The sequence below is a fragment of the Micropterus dolomieu genome, linkage group LG14 (assembly GCF_021292245.1).
Source record: "Micropterus dolomieu isolate WLL.071019.BEF.003 ecotype Adirondacks linkage group LG14, ASM2129224v1, whole genome shotgun sequence".
NCBI lineage: Eukaryota > Metazoa > Chordata > Actinopteri > Centrarchiformes > Centrarchidae > Micropterus > Micropterus dolomieu.
The window spans coordinates 1,406,667-1,424,422 of record NC_060163.1 but is presented as its reverse complement, the minus strand read 5'-3'; the positions used below and the strand labels follow the sequence as shown (position 1 = coordinate 1,424,422).

The 17,756-nt window shown below is 39.9% G+C and overlaps 3 protein-coding genes across 8 annotated transcripts in view; 2 read left to right on the top strand and 1 right to left on the bottom strand.

Annotated features, from left to right (window-relative positions):
• On the bottom strand, positions 1–4,943 carry LOC123982463 (leucine-rich repeat-containing protein 45-like). The gene is made up of 7 exons (XM_046067987.1): positions 4,834–4,943; positions 3,388–3,690; positions 2,530–2,591; positions 2,361–2,431; positions 1,182–1,360; positions 303–431; positions 1–68 (listed from the first exon to the last, which is right to left on the bottom strand). The coding sequence occupies exons 2-7, from the start codon at positions 3,614–3,616 to the stop codon at positions 55–57; spliced, it is 684 nt and encodes a 227-aa protein (XP_045923943.1). The 5' UTR covers positions 3,617–3,690; positions 4,834–4,943; the 3' UTR covers positions 1–54.
• The window catches only part of LOC123982459 (signal transducer and activator of transcription 5B-like), a 93,524-nt gene that overhangs the window by 37,916 nt on the left and 37,852 nt on the right, over positions 1–17,756 (top strand). The gene's annotated exons all lie outside the window — the stretch shown is intronic.
• Positions 5,169–15,368, top strand: trub1 (TruB pseudouridine (psi) synthase family member 1). 3 transcript variants are annotated; one of them, XM_046067983.1, is made up of 9 exons: positions 5,169–5,385; positions 5,496–5,594; positions 6,305–6,403; positions 6,539–6,594; positions 8,983–9,064; positions 10,459–10,531; positions 13,432–13,571; positions 13,706–13,762; positions 13,886–15,368. In XM_046067983.1, exons 1-9 carry the CDS (start codon positions 5,238–5,240, stop codon positions 14,098–14,100), a joined length of 969 nt encoding a protein of 322 aa, XP_045923939.1. In that variant the 5' UTR covers positions 5,169–5,237; the 3' UTR covers positions 14,101–15,368. The 3 variants fall into 3 exon arrangements, with proteins under 3 accessions (XP_045923939.1, XP_045923940.1, XP_045923941.1); XM_046067984.1 differs by having other exon boundaries at positions 5,172–5,385; positions 6,359–6,403; XM_046067985.1 differs by lacking the exon at positions 6,305–6,403 and having other exon boundaries at positions 5,187–5,385.

Below are 17,756 nucleotides of genomic sequence, written 5' to 3'. Positions count from 1 at the left end.
CTGAGTACTTGGGTCCTGCTGCGGCTCTCTCTCAGGGTGGACTGTCTGTCTGAGTTATGGCCTGTGGTCTGCTCTTAAAGGGTTGAACAAAAGGAGCAAAATGGTAATGAGAGAGGACAGAGAAACATGGTTCCAGAGTCCAGTACGCATGTTAACAGGTATCACTGGGTGATAATCTGTTCCACGTTCAAATCACATTATGCTAATACTTTCCCAGTAATGAGAGCTGTGAAAAAAGATTAAATTTATACAGCTGCCCAGCTGAAGGGGGGGGTGCACACACACACAGACATATATCTTACCAAGTGCTTTCAGAGTATCACTAGGTATGTTGTTTCCTGCCATCTCCAGCTGCACTATGCTCTTGTTCTTCTGCAGAGCCTCTAGCAGAGACCTGCCACCCAGCAGACCAATGTTGTTCCACCTCAGATCTGCCAAGACAGTCAGTGAGAAAGGCTACAGTAGACCATCAGTCAGTCAGACAATATACACCAGAATACAACAAGAATCTGTTATGGACCACTCAAAGTTCTGGATTAGATTAATTATTTTACGCATTTATTAACCAAGCAGACATTTATTCTACATCAGTACAGACTACAGGCATGGTTTCTCTGTATGCCACTGGTTGCTGAGGATCATGTGATCGGTCAAGCCCCCCTCTCATCCCCAGCGTGAATAACAATTAGTAGATATATCATCCTAAACGACAGCTGATCTAATGTAAAACCATTATTAGCTAGCATTAAATATATATTGTTATACTTTAGATAATAATGCAACTGAATGGCGTCACTTCTGACAAATGTACCCCACTCTCCCTTAAACACCAGTCACGTTCTGAAATCTATGTACTTCAAAGCTATGTAGACCACTAATACAGACCTGGAGGTTAATTGATGATAAATAATCACAATGTAAATTGCAATCACAGTTTCATTCACTCATTTCCATCAAATTGTTGCCCTAATAGCAAGCACAGCCAACTGCAATCTTTCCCAGTAAAATATGTACAATCTCCCAGTTTAACCCATCAAAATACTGACACACAATCAAAACCATGTTCTGACAAAAAAGAAAGAACAACTTAAAGCAGGAACTTCATGTCACTTCATTTTCAACAGATTCTTAGACACCCAGACAGTGAAGGGGTCCTTCTACTCATTTTACTGTGTATGTACCTAGCACTTCCACCGTGTTGTTGCATTTGATTGCCAGAGCGAGCTCGGATGCTCCATGGTGGTTGATTTGATTGTTGCGGAGGTCCAGCTGTGTCAGCACACTGTTGGAGGACAAGCCCTCACAAAAGAGCGAGAAGGCTTCGTCCCACACCCCCAAAGCGTTCCACTCCAACACCAGCCTGCACACAGCGTTTATGAGTTTTAAGCATCTTGTGTTAATGGGCACACTGTTTAATTCTGTTGCAGCAGCGTCTGGTTATTTTTATGTTAAGAATCATGTTTAAGTTTCGGTTGAAAATCCTTTCTTAGAAGATAAATAAGTTATTAGTTGGCTTTAATAAAATGTAGTAGCAGTCAAGTTTGATTAGTAAATCTTTGTCTGAGAAGTCTAAGCTTCCAGCAGACGTGACACAAAATGATTCTGTTTGGCTTCAACTTAATATGCTCAATTACTCAGATGTTTCTCAGGTCACTGGGCAAGGGGCAGACCAAGCAACCATCCAATTTAGGCAAGATTATTGGTTGAATTAAAATAGAAGATAAGTGCTGTGATTGGTCAGATCAATGTGGGCAACAGGGAAGTAAAAGGTAATTTCAACTAGAGAAGCCTATACCAAACCTGTAATCACAGTACTCGATGTTTTAATGGGGTACCCTGCAATGAGAGCTTGATGAACCTGCTCTTAAATTGACAGCCAAGACCATACTACATGCATTATTGCACGTATTACTTGTTGTTTGATGTTGGTGTTTTACAGTGATTGTAAAGCACTTGGTGACTTGTATTAAAAAGTGCCATACAAAGAAAGCTATTATTATTATTATTATAATAATTATTATTATTATTACTTGCCTGATGACAAGTCAGGGGACCCAACAGCAAAATTGTTGTGGTTAATTCAGCCATGGTTCCACCACTTACACATGCCTTTTGCACTTTTTTAACAGGCTGAAGTAAATACACTGCCAATATCAATAATAATAATAAAATAAATAATAATAATAATAATTCAAGCATCTTACTGTAAAGAACCTACCAAATATCAACACCAGATGAAGTGTGAATCTGTAAATCTTACTTAATTTGTATGATTTGATCAAAAAAGGTCTGATTTATTACACTTTTTTACACAATACATGCCCCAGAACGTATTCTCACATGAAAAGCATCACTCTCACCTGCGCAGATACTTGTTACGTGCCAGCAGCTTTCCCAACACCTCAGCCCCTGTCGATCTCAGGTTATTCCCCTGTGAACAATATTTTGCATCAACTCGCTATCGATACTATGTATCATGAAATAAAATCCATTAGTGTCTGAGAGTGTGGACAGTTTAGCAGGTGTTACCTTCAAATCCAGGACTTTTACAGTTGTGTTACCAAACAGTCCAGTCAGAAGTAACTTGGCACCTGAGAGTCACACACACAAGTATGAAAGCACACACTGTTATTCATGACTTATTTGCATTAAATCCCATGTGCAGAGCCAAACCAACAAATGTATCTGAAGTCTGACTTATCGTATTGCCTTATTGTTATTATTTTTACTCAGTCCCACACACACCGTCCTCCAAATACTCACCAGAGCACCAGATGTGAATTCATCTGCCACTAAAAACAGTCCCTAATGTAGTATGTAATGTAGTATTTCCTCCTGTTTGTATAATGGTTAATAGAAACTATGGGATCTTACTGAGCCTTTCCTATGCTTTTAAAGCTTTATATCTTCAGAAGGAACCAATGGGCTTGGGGCTGAGAGCCTAGATAGGCAGAAAAGTCCTAAAGTATTAAGTATCAGACTAACACATCATTGGTTTTGGGCCATGCATGGGATTTAATGATAATGAGAAAAACAACTGAATGATGTAATCTTTAACTTTTAAAAGTCAGACAAATTAAAATGTTTAAGATGAGTTTGCAGCAGCAACTTCAGGCAGACTCAGGCAGCTTTCAGTGACTGGTAACAAGCTGTATGTACAACCACACTGCAATGACTTCTCTTGCCAGAAATGTGCCTTTTTAATGGCCAGGTATTTGCGCAAACTGCTGCATCAGTCAAGGTTATTAATCTGGGAAATCAAAAGATGTCTCAAGCAAATATAGCATTTATATGAATGCTAACTGACACCTACTGTTAGACTGAGCAACTTAAAATCTAAAACACCAGGCTACATATAGGCTGTTGTTGATCTTCAGACTTACACACCTTCCTCACTGAGCATGCAGTCACTGAGCAAGACTTCTGTAAAGGCAGTATCTTTTTGGAAAGCCTTGGCCAGCACACAGCAGGTATCTGTAGACAGGCTCTGTCCACTCAGGTCCAGTCTAGAGCCCTGAATAGCTCTGCTTTCCCGTAGCTGAGCCACAACACTCTCCTGAGGCTCCACACCTCCCTCCTTACACAGACACAGGTATGTCTGCCTGAAGTCCTCCATTCTGGGTCACCAGAATCTCCTTATCCTCACTGTCTTTACTTCTACTTTCTTTCCTCTGTGACTTGTCCTGTTAACTGGAGACGAAAAGATTTACAGACTAGGGATGAAATTAGATAAATGATTGACTAATAAGCAACTATTTTGATAACTTCAAGTCATTTTTCAAGCAAAAATGCCAAACATTCGCTGGGACTAGTGAGGATTCTCTGCTTGTTTAAAAACTGAATGCCTTTGGGTTTGGGACTGTTGGTTGAACAAGAGATTTGATGACATCACCTTGGCCTTTAGGAAATCATGATTGGCATTTCTTGAGAAAATAAGTGACATTTTATTCGATTTTGAGAAATGAATTGTTTATTGTAGCCCTATAACTAACACAGTTTTTAGTAAAATCATGGTTCTTGCAGAAGTGAAAATTGACTTTACAGGACACGGGCAACACCATTCTAATGATTCCGACTTCATCAAGTACATCCAAACTACACCCCAAAGGGGATTCTCTCTGCTAGACTAGTGTTTTAATCATGTAAAGTGGAAGTGGATGCATGAAGACTAAAGTCAAACAGCAGTAATCAGCTGCCTGTGAGGCCAACCTGTGTGTGGCAGGTGCTTCCTAAATACCGGGTTAACCAACCAAGAGCAAAAATTTTATTAGGAACATAATACATGGTTGTGTATCAGGTACAGACTTGTTAGGCACTGACAGTCACTGTAATGGACATCTAGGCTAATCATTAACCCACAACATCTCTGTTCTAACCTAAACCCAGCTAACGTTAGCTGTTTATAGTGCATCCTACCTGGGAAACACAACGTAAAGAAGTGATTGGCCAGTTATTTGAGCGCTAACATGAGCTAACTTTAGTTGGCGGAAGCAAGCAGTGTGACCCAAAAGCATAAAATTCAATGAAATAAATGCGGATTGATGGAATCACATATGTGCCGAATCAGAATAGGGATGTTTTTTAGAAAACTAAGTTTTATTTGTTTTATGTGTTGCTTGGTGATAAGCTAGCTAAAATTATACTGCCAAATTTTGAATGACAGTGCCGCGTTTCATTATTGTCCATCTAGTTAAGTTAAGTTAATGTTACCCCACGGGAGTCAAAGCCTCGTGCAGGATTATCAAATGCCTGACGGACGTGCAGAGTAAGAAGTCTCTGAGGAGGTTTTCCTGAAAAATAATAATGTGGTATAAAGAAAAAATAAACACAGACCTCGCCGATTACAGTATGAACATCTTCCTAGCAGTTACTGTTGTTGCAGATAGCACAGCTGACAGGAAGCCAAGCGACACAGTAACTAGGAAGTGTATTTTTGGCGCAAAGCATCTTGGTCTGTGTAGTTTCAGAAAACGTGAGCATTTTTCAACCATCTAACATCGTCCTGGTTGAGCATAACTAACGGCTAACTAAAGCTACAATTAATCAGCCTTTATCAGTGAAAAAGGGGGCATGATGTCATGCTGTATCGTTGTGTTATTTAGGCTTGGAGCCCAAACAGGAAATACTAACTTGCTGATCCAGCAGATGGCGGAATACCAAAAGGGATCGCTTATCTGCAGTCGGCAGCACAACAAGTAGAGGAAGAATAATATTGGCCGAAGAAGAATAAAACAAGCATGGCAGGAAACATAGGCAGCGCTGCAGCTCCGATAACTAGTTCTCTATCTAAACTACAGGCTTTAAATGGACTGTTTGCAATATATAAAAAACAAGGGCCGACATCTGCAGACGTGTTAAATGCACTCAAAGAAGCTTTACTCAAAGGTAAAACGAGCATAGCAATCAGGATATAAGTCGACTTACACTATCAAGTGACTTATATTTTCATTTGTTGGAGCTGATAGTGAAATGTGTTTGTGTCACTTGTCTCTCAGAAGCTGGAGTTCAAAACCCAAACCCGCGGAAGAGGAAGAAGCAGAGCCTGAAGATGGGGCACGGAGGGACGCTGGACAGCGCTGCCAGTGGGGTGCTGGGTAAGCGTCCCGGTTCCATCCAGCTGCAGGCCTAGTCATTTTTTCCCCCTGGTTGTAGTGGAGCAGTTTTCTTTATTAAAGGAAAATTCCAGCCAAACACGTAACCTGTTACAAATAGCCACTGCTGATGTACCGTTATACTGACCGTGTGACATTTCTCCAAGGGCACAGGTTTGGTTTCAAAGGTGGTAGGGATGTAAGGATGAGGAGACCATGCCATTAAGACCCCACGCATATCAGAGGGGGAGAGTTTTATTTACAAAAAAATTACATTTGCCTGCTGTAAGCTGTCAACAAGGTGTTAAATGATAGGTTCACATTTTTTCAGGTCTGTCTTAAAACACTGACAACCCGCCCTTGTTTGTTTGCATCATTCATCCTGCCCGAATTCATGCCCCAAAGAGACCCCTTATCTTAAAGGAATTCTAATGTAAGCACTGGGGGGCTAAATCCACCATCCTATTTTTGTGCTAACAATATTCTAATGTTCAGCCGAAGCTAAAATCAAGTTCCAAAGTTAGTCTTTTAAGTACGAAATTCACACTTTTTGTTACTGTACCTGCACCAATGAAATACTGTCTGTGGAAATGCAAAGAGTGAATTTGGTATTAAAAAGACTAACTTTGGAAGATATTCATTTGATTTGACTAGCTGAGACTGCTGAAGCCTCATAATCGCTTTGGTTGAACTTAAGAATTCATTTTACACAGGACTAGGGCTGCAGATTTGTTCTCCATCACTTACAATGAAATCACTTTTGAAAGGGATCTCTGTGCAGTCAAATACGCAGCAGGCAGAGGCCACTACTGGTAAGACTGTAAAATTAGCAAAATCATCAGTGTGGTGTTTGGTCACATTTTTATCGTTGGGTGTGATGAATATCTCCACCTCTTGGGTGTGCTATCAGGACATTAGACTCTTTACACTGTCTCTGTTTCTTTCAGTTGTTGGCATTGGGAATGGCACAAAGATGCTCAGTACAATGTTGGCTGGTTCTAAGGTGAGTTATGTGAACAAGAGCTAAATTATCTAAATTGCGAAATTGGTCTGCTTAAAAAGAATGTGTGTTTCCATTTTGACATTTCTGTTGATTATAAAACCATACAAAACACCAACAACAAGGATCTATAAATGAGTTAGGAACATAATACAGATTTGATGAAAGCTGTGGAACAATTTGATCTTGTAGGTTAGTACTGTCCAGACAGCTGTGTCCCTGTAGGATGTGTTGAGTAGCTACAACAGAATGTACAGGCCACTTTATTAGGTACACCTGTTCAATTGCTTGTTAACACAAATAGCTGATCAGCCAATCACATGGCAGCAACTCAATGCATTTAGGTATGAAGACATGGTCAAGACAACTTACTGTGGAAACCGAGCATCAGAATGGGGAAGAAAGAAGATTTCAGTGACTTTGAACATGGCATGGTTGTTGGTGCCAGACGGGTTGGTCTGAGTATTTCACAAACTGCTGATCTGATGAAAAAGAAAAAATATCCAGTGAGCGGCGGTCGTGTCGATGAAAATGCCTTGTTGCTGTCAGAGGAGAATGGGCAGAATGGTTCGAGATGACAGACAGGCAACAGTAACTCAAATAACTACTCGTTACAGCCAAATGTGTGCAGAACACCATCTCTGAACGCACAACATGTTGAACCTTGAAGCAGATGGCCTCCAGCAGCAGAAAACCCCACCGGGTGCCACTCCTGTCAGCTAAGAACAGGAAACTGAGGTTAAAATTCACAAAGGCTCACCAAAACTGGACAATAGAAGATTGGTAAAAATGCTGCCTGGTCTGATGAGTTTCGATTTCAGCTGCGACATTCAGATGGTAGGGTCAGAATTTGGCATGAACAAAATTAAAGCATGGATCCATCCTGCCTTGTATCAACGGTTCAGGCTGGTGGTGTGGGGGATATTTTCTTGACACACTTTGGGTTCCTTAGTACCAACTGAGCATCGTTTAAATTGTTGCTGACCACGTCCATCCCTTTATGACCACAGTGTACCATCTTCTGATGGCTGCTTCCAGCAGGATAATGCTCCATGTCACAAAGCTCAAATCATCTCAAACTGGTTTCTTGAACATGACAGTGAGTTCACTGCACTCCAGTGGCCTCCACAGTCACCTGATCTCAATCTAATAGAACACCTTTGGGATGTGGTGGAACGGGAGATTTGCATCATGGATGTGCAGCCGACCAATCTGCAGCAACTGCGCGATGCTCTCATGTCAATATGGACCAAAGTCTCTGAGGAATGTTTCCAACACCTTGTTGAAAGTATACCATGACGAATTAAGGCAGTTCTGAAGGCAAAAGGGGGTCCAACCCAGTACTAGCAAGGTGTACCTAATAAAGTAGTGGATGAGTGTATGATAAGATAAAATCAGACTAAAGTTGTATAAAGTCAGGAATAGTGTTGTAGTCAAGACCGCCCAAACCGAGACCAAGACCAGAGTTTATCGAGACCGAGACAAGACCAAGACTTTTAGGGGCTGAGAGCAGTCGAGACCAAGACAGAGGGAGGGCGAGACAGAGTCAAGACCAAGACCAGTTCCCTGCATCACGTGGCACGCAATAAAATGTGAAATGAGATCATACTTCTCAAAGTGATCTGAAAGATCCACTTTCCCATAAAAACACCCACATACAAACACTAAGAGCTGAAATCAATATAAGCATCGCAGGGAGAGGTGACAGTCGTTAACGGTAACAACATATTTTAGGGTTATTGGTTGCATTTGAAGCATTAAGTTTTACTTCCAATCAAAGTTAGGATGTTAAGAAATCAGACGATGTAAAAGCAATTAATTGATATTCCCAAAGTTATGGTCTTGACAGGTCTTGAAATAAAATCCCGAGTCCTCAATGACCGAGACAAGAACATCAAAAAGTGGTCGTAAGACCGGTCTCGAGTACTACAGCACATAAATACAAAACTAATGTTAGAAATATCGAAGATTACTTAGTTGGAATACTTCATAATATATTGTATTGAAGTATATACAATAATCCCAAAAATGATCTTCTAAAACATGAAAATAGTATTTAAATTAAACTTAAATCAGCTCTAATCGATATTTTTATGCTTAAAATTGGATCTGTGTTAAGCAGAAGGTGTCGCTCGTAGTGTAAACTCCACAGAATTTTCACGCAGCCAGATATGAATGTTGAGCGCCCTGGACTTTTCACTGGGTTATTCTGTGGTTGACCTGAAGTGTATTCTTGTTCTGGGTGGCTTAATGCTGGTAGGCTAAATTGTTATTGTTAATGTTTTAGGTATTTCACTGAGGACAATGCATTCATACCAAATGAAAGATTCGCCGTCTGTATAATTTAATATTTTGTGTTGAGAATGAGACAAAGTGATGTGTGTTTTTCAGAAATATGTTGCTGTAGGTGAACTGGGGAAAGCAACGGATACTCTTGATGCCACTGGCAGTGTGATTCTGGAGAAAGACTTTGGTAAATATTGAAGTACGAATTGCATAATTTCATATGAACAGTTAATCCTATTCAACAGTCTAATCTCTGTGTGCATGCCTCTCTTTCTGCAGTTTCTGTCTCTATTTATGAAGTTCTCCAGCACCGTGCCAGAAATCCCACTGTGGGGTCGTTTTAGATTAGATAATAGATAATTATATGTCTGGAAAATATTCTTATATTATTCTTTACTAAGAATATGGCTGTATATGTCTGTATACAGCCATGAGGCTATGTTTTGTATGAAAAAAGTAGACCAAATTTATTAATAAATAACACTGTGGCTCAGCAAAATGTTACGTGGCCACGCTACTTCAAAAAAGCCCTGCAATGAGTCAGAGTATTTGTTTTGTTTTCATATCATCACCATGGTCTTTTTGACTAATTAAATTGACAACAGTAGGCCTGTTGTGCCGCATTCACCAACGGAGGAACAGGCATTGAAAAGTTTGATAGGTGTATTGGATATTCTTTATGGCTCAGAAAGTTGTGCTCGGTCTCGGATACAATTGCCAGACTAATGCTTGCGGCTAAGGAAAGGGTGAGTAGATGAGGCATTTTTCTGCCATTTGGACCTTTGAAGTTAACTTGAGGATCCGCATTTAGAAACGATTGGAGTTGGTCTTCTTGTCTTTTTATGAAACGGGTTGGGATATGCACTACAGCCGTCAAACCATTCAATCGGGCTCGCAGCCTACAGCTCCCTAGGCTATGGTTTTAGTTTCGCTACATCCTGCCTGATTGGTACTGTGCATGTGCAACTCTCAACAGAGATGGGAAGGAAGCGAGATGGCCATTGATATAAAATATCTAATATTGATTTTATATCTATGGCAAAGGCTCTCTCGTTAGCAGTATGTGGGCAGCCATATACCTCACAAGTATTCATGTTACAACTTGGGATGATTGGGAAGAAGCTACTTCAGAGGCTCTAAATTGGCACTAAATGCTGGCTTAAACATCATTATTAACCTTCAAAGATCTACAGAGCACTGGCTGAGCCTTTATCCTGTTTTTCAGGGAAGATGTGCTGTAGTGTGCAAAACCTTTAGACGTGTGTGGAAAAATGTTGCCATTTCCGTTGATTGTTTCATCCTACATTTTGAATTGGCTTCAATTAGCACCTGTGTGAAATAATTGTTTAATCATTCAACTGACAAAATGCCTACAAAATCCCTGACTTTTCAAGTGTACCTAGACGAATTGATGCTGTTTTGAAGGCATAGGGTGGTCACACCAAAAATTGATTTGATATAGATTCATTTCATTCACTTTGCATTTTGTTGACTCATAAATATATTCTATTAACAGGTGTTTTTTGTGAATGCATTCTCACTTTACTTCATTTATGCCCACCTGAAACCTTTTGCCTACAGAACACATAACTAGGTTGGACATTGAGGACAAGCTGAAAGCTTTCACTGGTGACATCATGCAAGTTCCTCCACTGTGAGTAAAAGCTCCAATCTGAGAAAATATTGTGTATGTCAAAGAAACTTTTCTAACTTGGCTCATCAGGTCAAAGTCTCCATTCACACACACAATACAAACCTAATTAGCAGAAAGCTATGAAATGTATTGTGCATATTCATGCTCATCAGTTTTTCTGTTGCACCACCCTCAGGATATTTTGTCAATTTACTGTACATAGAAAGTTGGAAAAGGCCTTTGGAATTTGGTGATTCCATAACCTGGGCCCTTATTTTTCAGTTTCTACTTTCTGCTTTGATTTGAGTACAGGGTAGCTCCAGAGGTGTCTTTAGTCTGCCTTAAAGGCCTTTTCACACGGAGTGTGTTATGAATAAACTGGACAAATATGTGAATATATGTGCTTGCAAAATTGTTACAAATAACAAACCATTGTACCAAATCATAGTATTCAAGTATTTATGTCTACCATAACTCAAACTCAAAACAGTTTCCCCCATTATTTAAGTTTTGCTCTAAGATATAGATATATCAGCCATGCATGTCAGTGGACAGGGAAGACAAGCTCATACCATGTCTGGAGGCCCTGTACGTGTGCTGAAATTATTTTAGTCTACAGTCTACGGAGACTTTGGCAACTGCTCATGATTTATTGGCTCCTTGTGTACTGGTGTAGTACCTGTGCACCTTTTGTGGACTGCAAACTGGGTCTAAAGCAAAACATATACTGACTCCAGCTTCTCAACTGTGACTATTTGTTTGTTTTCTTAGTATTCCATGAGAGTAAACTGGATATCTTTGAGTTTAGGACCGCTGGTTGGACACAACAAGACTTTTCCATTAAGAGTACAGTACAGAGTAAATCTCTACATTGGTGCACACTCCAATTCAAAGTCTATGAGTTGGAATTTCTGAGGCCAGATTAAAGAGATCTAGCACATCTGAACACAAGCCTGACCTGTGCAGCCCATTTTTTGCCCTTATGGAGGGTGATGTATACTGAAGTGACTGCACAGGGTGCACTATGTTTTTCATAAGGTAATTTGCACAGAATTTGCATACAGCCAATGTCGTAAGAACTTACCTTGTAAAACCTTGTGAACGGATAACAGCTGCTCCATTACTGAGCCTGAATACGTGTAGACCTCACAAGATGTTATCTTTCAAAACCTATATGCAAAGCCTGTGTTTCTTGCCATAACGGCTAGATACATCTCAAAAACAGGGTGACACTGCCAGCCAGTGCAGTATCTTTTTTGAAAGACCAGATTTGCCTTCATAAAACGAGAACAATGCATTCAGCGGGAGTCAGGGTTAGGGGTTTATCGGCATTTAGCAGTGAAGTTGATTGCAACCAAATGAATACCCCTCCCCTCACTCTTCTCTTCCAAGAGTGTTAGAGAAACTACGGTGTCCAAAAAACCTGCCAAAAAATATGAAAGGCCCACTGTAGAGCTAGTGTTTGGTTTGTCCGTTCTGGGCTACTGTTGAAAAATTGCAGTTCAACATGGTGGAGAGAAGACCTCCCTGGGCTCATTTAAGCTTCTAAAACACATTGATCCTTAGTTTGAGGTGATACACTTGTGAAAACATACTTCTGCCAATAGATCCCCCTCAATCTTACACACTGGGCCTTTTTAAATGCTGAAGATATTGAAGATTTCACACACATGAATTTACTCTCAAATCTAAACTATAAAGGTTTTGGCAGAGTAATTGGTGTTCGGGTAACCTAATAGTAGTAAGGATTTTTAACTCCCAGTTTTTCCATAATGGTGCAGTGAACCTTGCAGCCTTTAGAGTTGTATTGTGCACCTGTCACTTATGGCTGGGCCAATGTAAACCTTTTCAAACTGGACTGATATTAAGCAAAAGACCAGTATACTGAATTTTACCACTAGGGGTCACATGTGACTCAGCTACACCTGAGTGCAGAATCATGAGATCTCATGAATGAGAGTTTTCCACAACATTGTTCCTGCAAATGTTTCACAGTCAACATCTTATTAAGAAATGAAGGAATGTTAAAAACTAATTAAAACTAAACTGAAATTGAAAACAAAAAAGTCAAAACAAAATACAAATTAAACTAATGACAAATTCAAAACTATAATAACCTTGGTGGCTGATCCAAAAAATGATCTGATCCGTGACTCAAAACCATGATATGATCCGAACTGTGAGTTTTGTGATTTGTTGCATCCCTGCCCTTTGGGCAAACCCCTCCGACGCATACTAAAACAAATTTTAGTTTGCAGCCCTGATCTCCTCAGGCAGGTCATTCTACAGTCTCGGAGCCCTAACTGCAAAGACAAAGGCACCCTTTCTGGATAAATCTGGACCTTGGAACAACCAGGAATGATGCATATGAGGATGTCAGGGAGCAGGAAGGAGTATAAGGCATTAAAATATCTTCTAAATAACATGGGCCTAGGCCACTCAAGTAATCAATTTTGTAAATCTATTCTCAAGGCAACAGGTAGCCAGGATCAGTGTGATGCGATCATGTTTCTTAGGCACTTGATCTAGGCAGACAGCCGGAAGTTGCAACATTTCACACTGAGGAAAATGGGAACTTGCTACTTTGTGGGAGGGATTTCGTGTATACTGCAAAAACTGAGCTCTCAAAAACAAGAGGGGAAAAAAGCATTAAAATGGGGGAAATATTTCTTAAAATAAGCACTATTATCTGCCAACAGAACAAGAATATTTCCCTTGCTATTTAAGGCCAAAAAAACTTGAAACAAGTGAAATTCTCTTACATAAAAGCTGCCTGGTAAGAAGAAATATCTTGTCAGACAAAAAACAAGTATGTTTGGCCTTCAGTTAAGATAATTAATCTTACTAAGATTTTAGTTTTTTGCAGTGTGTGCATATCCATTAAAAGTATGGTGTGATTTATTGATTTCCTGTCATTTCAGCTACTCTGCACTGAAAAAAGATGGCCAGCGTCTGTCTGTCCTGCTGAAGAAAGGTCACAAGGTTGAGGCCAAACCAGCCAGACCAGTCACTGTGTACAACCTGACCCTGCAAGAGTTCAAGCCTCCTCACTTCACTCTGGGTTAGCGCTCGCTGCGTAATGCGGCATTTTTTTCTTTCTGGTATTTACAATAGCCATTTAGATGTGATTTCCTGTTTCCATTTTCTTTCGTAGCACATATTCAAATAGTTAAAACAGTTTTATTTCTGTAACAGATATTGAGTGTGGTGGTGGCTTTTATGTCAGAAGCTTGGTGGATGACCTGGGAAAAGGTGAGATTAATTCATTCTATTTCTCAATATCTTCATCAGCATGTTTATGGAAAAGTCAGACCCATCAGAAATCAAACCTTCGAACACTTAACCATGAGAATAATCACTGCCTGTGTGCCATAGCTCTGTCATCATGTGCTCACGTGAAGGAACTGATCCGGACCAAGCAGGGTCAGTTCACCCTGGAGGAGCATGCCTTACATGAGGAGCAGTGGACACTGGAGCGTATCCTGTTCTCTCTGCAGCCCTGCTCAGAGTCAGAGCAGGCTTTGGACTGTACAAAACCACCAGAAGCTGACACCTTAGGGACACACTCTGAGGTCAAAATGAAAACCTGAAGTTTCTGTCTGGTTCACAGTTAGGCTTGAGTCACCTGCTTGGCTTTTCCAATGACGAGAACATCCAGTCTAAACACACCAGGTTCTCCAGGGCGTGTTGTTGAGCAAGTGTGACTAATTGAGACGTCACAAGCACTGATGGTTTGGAAATCAATGGACCAGTGTAATCACTCGGCGCTGGACTCTCTTCTAGTCCACATTCTACTGCATCGTCTCTGTCTCGAATCATTCTGCCCGGTTGATGGAAAGGTTATACAGTATACATACGTACTACAATTTACTACTACAGGAAAATGAGAAATGATACACTGTGTTAGTGAAGATTGCTTGACAGTGCACACCTTTTGAGACATTAAAGTCAAACAGACTTATTAAACATTTGAGAAAAACATCACACTGCAGGATTTTCTGATTTATGCTGAAAACATTTAAAATATTAGTTTATTTTTGTATAATTTCTTTATTAAAGTAGTTTCTGTTTGCAGCCCAATTGTGGGAAATCTTTTTGATAGGCAGAAACAGTGTAAAAAGGAGTACTGCAGTAACATTTTGCCAGATGTCTGGTCTATTTTTGCAAGGCAAGTAACATATTAGCCAGTTTACCTGAAGATTTATTTGTGGAGCTGCCTTGCTGGTTAATTTAAAAAAGACATTTGACTGAGTGTTGAACTGTTTTTATTTTTTTTGTTTAGTGTACTCCACATCTGATAGTGTTTCATCAGCAGAAGTATATCCTGTATGTCTAATTTACATTATTATGCACTTGCAGAGTGAATAAATATAAACAAAAAAAGTAAATACTTAGATTTCTTGCCAATGATATTTCTGACATCATGCACAACAGAGTGGCTGCTGGTCATGACGAATCTGTTTCTTTACTACACATCGCTGTTAGCTTTTTCTGCCCATTACAATGCTGGCTGAGAGAGAAAACTTTAGGGCCTTCACAGTTAGCAACAAAAAGGTGTAAAGCATGGTTACCACAGCAACTGTGTTTGCAACCGGGTGAAGGTATCCCCAGGAAGAGATTTTTTTTTTTTTTTTTAAATGTAGACATCTTTGTTCATATTTATAGTTTTCTTTTTACTTTCTTTGTTTCTTCATCTTTAAGCAAACTGTTTGAAATGACAAAGCTACCTTCACTGCCTTATGTCTGTAATCAAGTACAGTTGAAAATTAGCCTGCTGGCTAACACTGGCACATTTACAGAAATGTTGATTAATGTGCACTGTCCTTAAATAAATAAATGAGAAATGAGGAGAGGAATAGAGGAAAATGGTATTAGTGCATACTTATAATATATTTGCATCCACCAGGTGGAGAGGTTTTTATTAGGCTGTACCATGAAACCAGACTGCTGTAGTCCATATTGCAGATATTAATGGTGCTAGGCTAAAATATGAATTGAAGACCATTCCCTCCAGGAAAAACTAAAATGATTAAAAAGCTGCATTCTACTACTTTTTTAAAGTCCAAATGAATTATAAATTATTAGTTATTTTAGGATTTTTTTGTAGTCATACTGTATTTTTGTATCATAATTATGTCCTAGTAAGTCAAAAGTTAATTTCTTATTTTCTTACAGGTTTTAACTTTATATCTCAAAATAAGGCAGTGATGACTGGCTGTCTTACATGTTTGAGTTATTAAATATTTAGTACTTTGTCAAAAGTGGGTTAAATCAATCAAAGTTATGGTTTAAGCCAAAATCTTGACTTGTTATCTCTCAACACAGTATAAGGTTCTTATTATTTTGACATAAAGGCCCTGCACCCCCTCGCAGGGATTTTCAGTTACTCATTCTAGTTACCCCTCCAGGGAGGTGTAACTTCGGTGGAGCCTTGTTCGTGAAGTCACCGAACTCGCGGAACTAATAACAGTTATGACTGTAAATTGTCCAGCAGGTACAAAAAAGCTTAAAGCGAAATGAGGGAGCTGTCAGTCTGTACACCCGCTCACAGACTTGGGTAGAGGTCTAATCAGTAATCAAGGTGCACTCACATCTTTCTTGTCCATGTACAAAGTTAAAACTATAACTGTTAAAAAATGTTGGCCTTCCATAATTATAAAACCAATGGAGTTTTGTTTGGGAAACAGCTGGTCCATCCGGATAATCTGAGCTGAGAAAGGATCCTTAGTTTATTACTTTGTTTTCTCCCGTATTACAATCAGCAAAACATTGCGCTTGTATTCACAGAATAGTTAAGTGCTGTCATGAATATTTGGATAATGTTCAGCCGTAAGCAGGAGACACCGTGTTGAATTGTTCACAGTAACTGCCAGGCCGTGGCGCCTCTGCTGAGAAGTTATCAATCGTTTTTGGACAGGAGTCTGACGCCGCGGGAAGCTAGCTGGATCAATGAGCAGCAATCATTGTCTCAGTCCAAATATTAGCCGTGTGGTGATTTCTTTCATGTCTTCAAGGCTACTCATATCCCTGTTTGCTCTCTGAGTCCACTTTATCTAAATTACGGCCGTTAGAAAGTTGGCAGCGGCGCGCGCTTTAAAGACGCATCAGAGGACCGAACCATTGGATTCTATTAGCTCGAGCATTATCAGTGAGCAGCAACAGGCTTCCTCCCAACACTGAAGCGTGACTTGTAACCATATCATCACTGAAGTCACCTGTGGTAATAGAACATGTAGATAATCACGAGACGTCCAGCTGGAGCCTTCAGAAGCAGAGGCAGCTTTTCCGTTTGTGGTGTAACAGAAGTTGTCGGTTATTGTTTAACAATTTGCGGAAACGCGTGTGAGGGGCTAAGCATGCTATTAGAGCCATTAAAGGGATTTGCATTTACAGTCGTTATCATACTATATTAACTCAACTACATTGATATGTGAAATGCACAGGAAAACTCCAAACATTCAAATGATGAGTTAATCACTCGCCATTCAGCTGCACCGTTAGGGATGTGGATTGCAGTACCTTGTAATACATTACCAAAGATAACCAAACTGTTTGATTAGTCAAAGACCCATTTAACTAAAACCAGGGCCATGGCTAAAACACTGAGGTCATGGCGTCTGGATTTATTTTTTAAGAATTTGAGGGTTTTCTGGTCCATTGTAGAGGAAAGTATCATGCTGGGTATTTTACACATGGACTCCAGTATTTTAGACCACATTTGATTACATGTAGCCAAACAAAAAAAGAAATAGAGGATTCAGTATTTCCCCACCGAAACTGCATCTCTGACAGTGTGAATAAACGTAGCAATTCATTCAGTTTAGGGTAGGGTACAGAAACTCAGGAAATAGTCTGACTGTAACTAATATAAAGGCATGATAGAAGGTGAAGAAATACAAACTACAGGTCACACTGATAATAAAATCCAAGTATACAACATCCATTCATATTTTATATATGTATTTATTTAGTTTTAACCAGTATGGCAATAGGGGCTACATACTGTCAGTGAGTGTGTGGTTTGAGGAGGCGGCCCTAACACTCAACAACAGTGTGAGAAAATGTTAAGAGGAGTCAAGAAGTATGACTTGATGTTCAGTTTCCATGCCTGTGTGGGTGTGCCAACAGGAAAAGATAAATGAACAGGCCTGACGGGCACAGTGCCAGTGGCCGAAGGTGTCATGGGGCCCTTGAACAAGAGCCTCAGCATGAAGCGGCTTATTATTTCTGATCCTTTAATACTGGG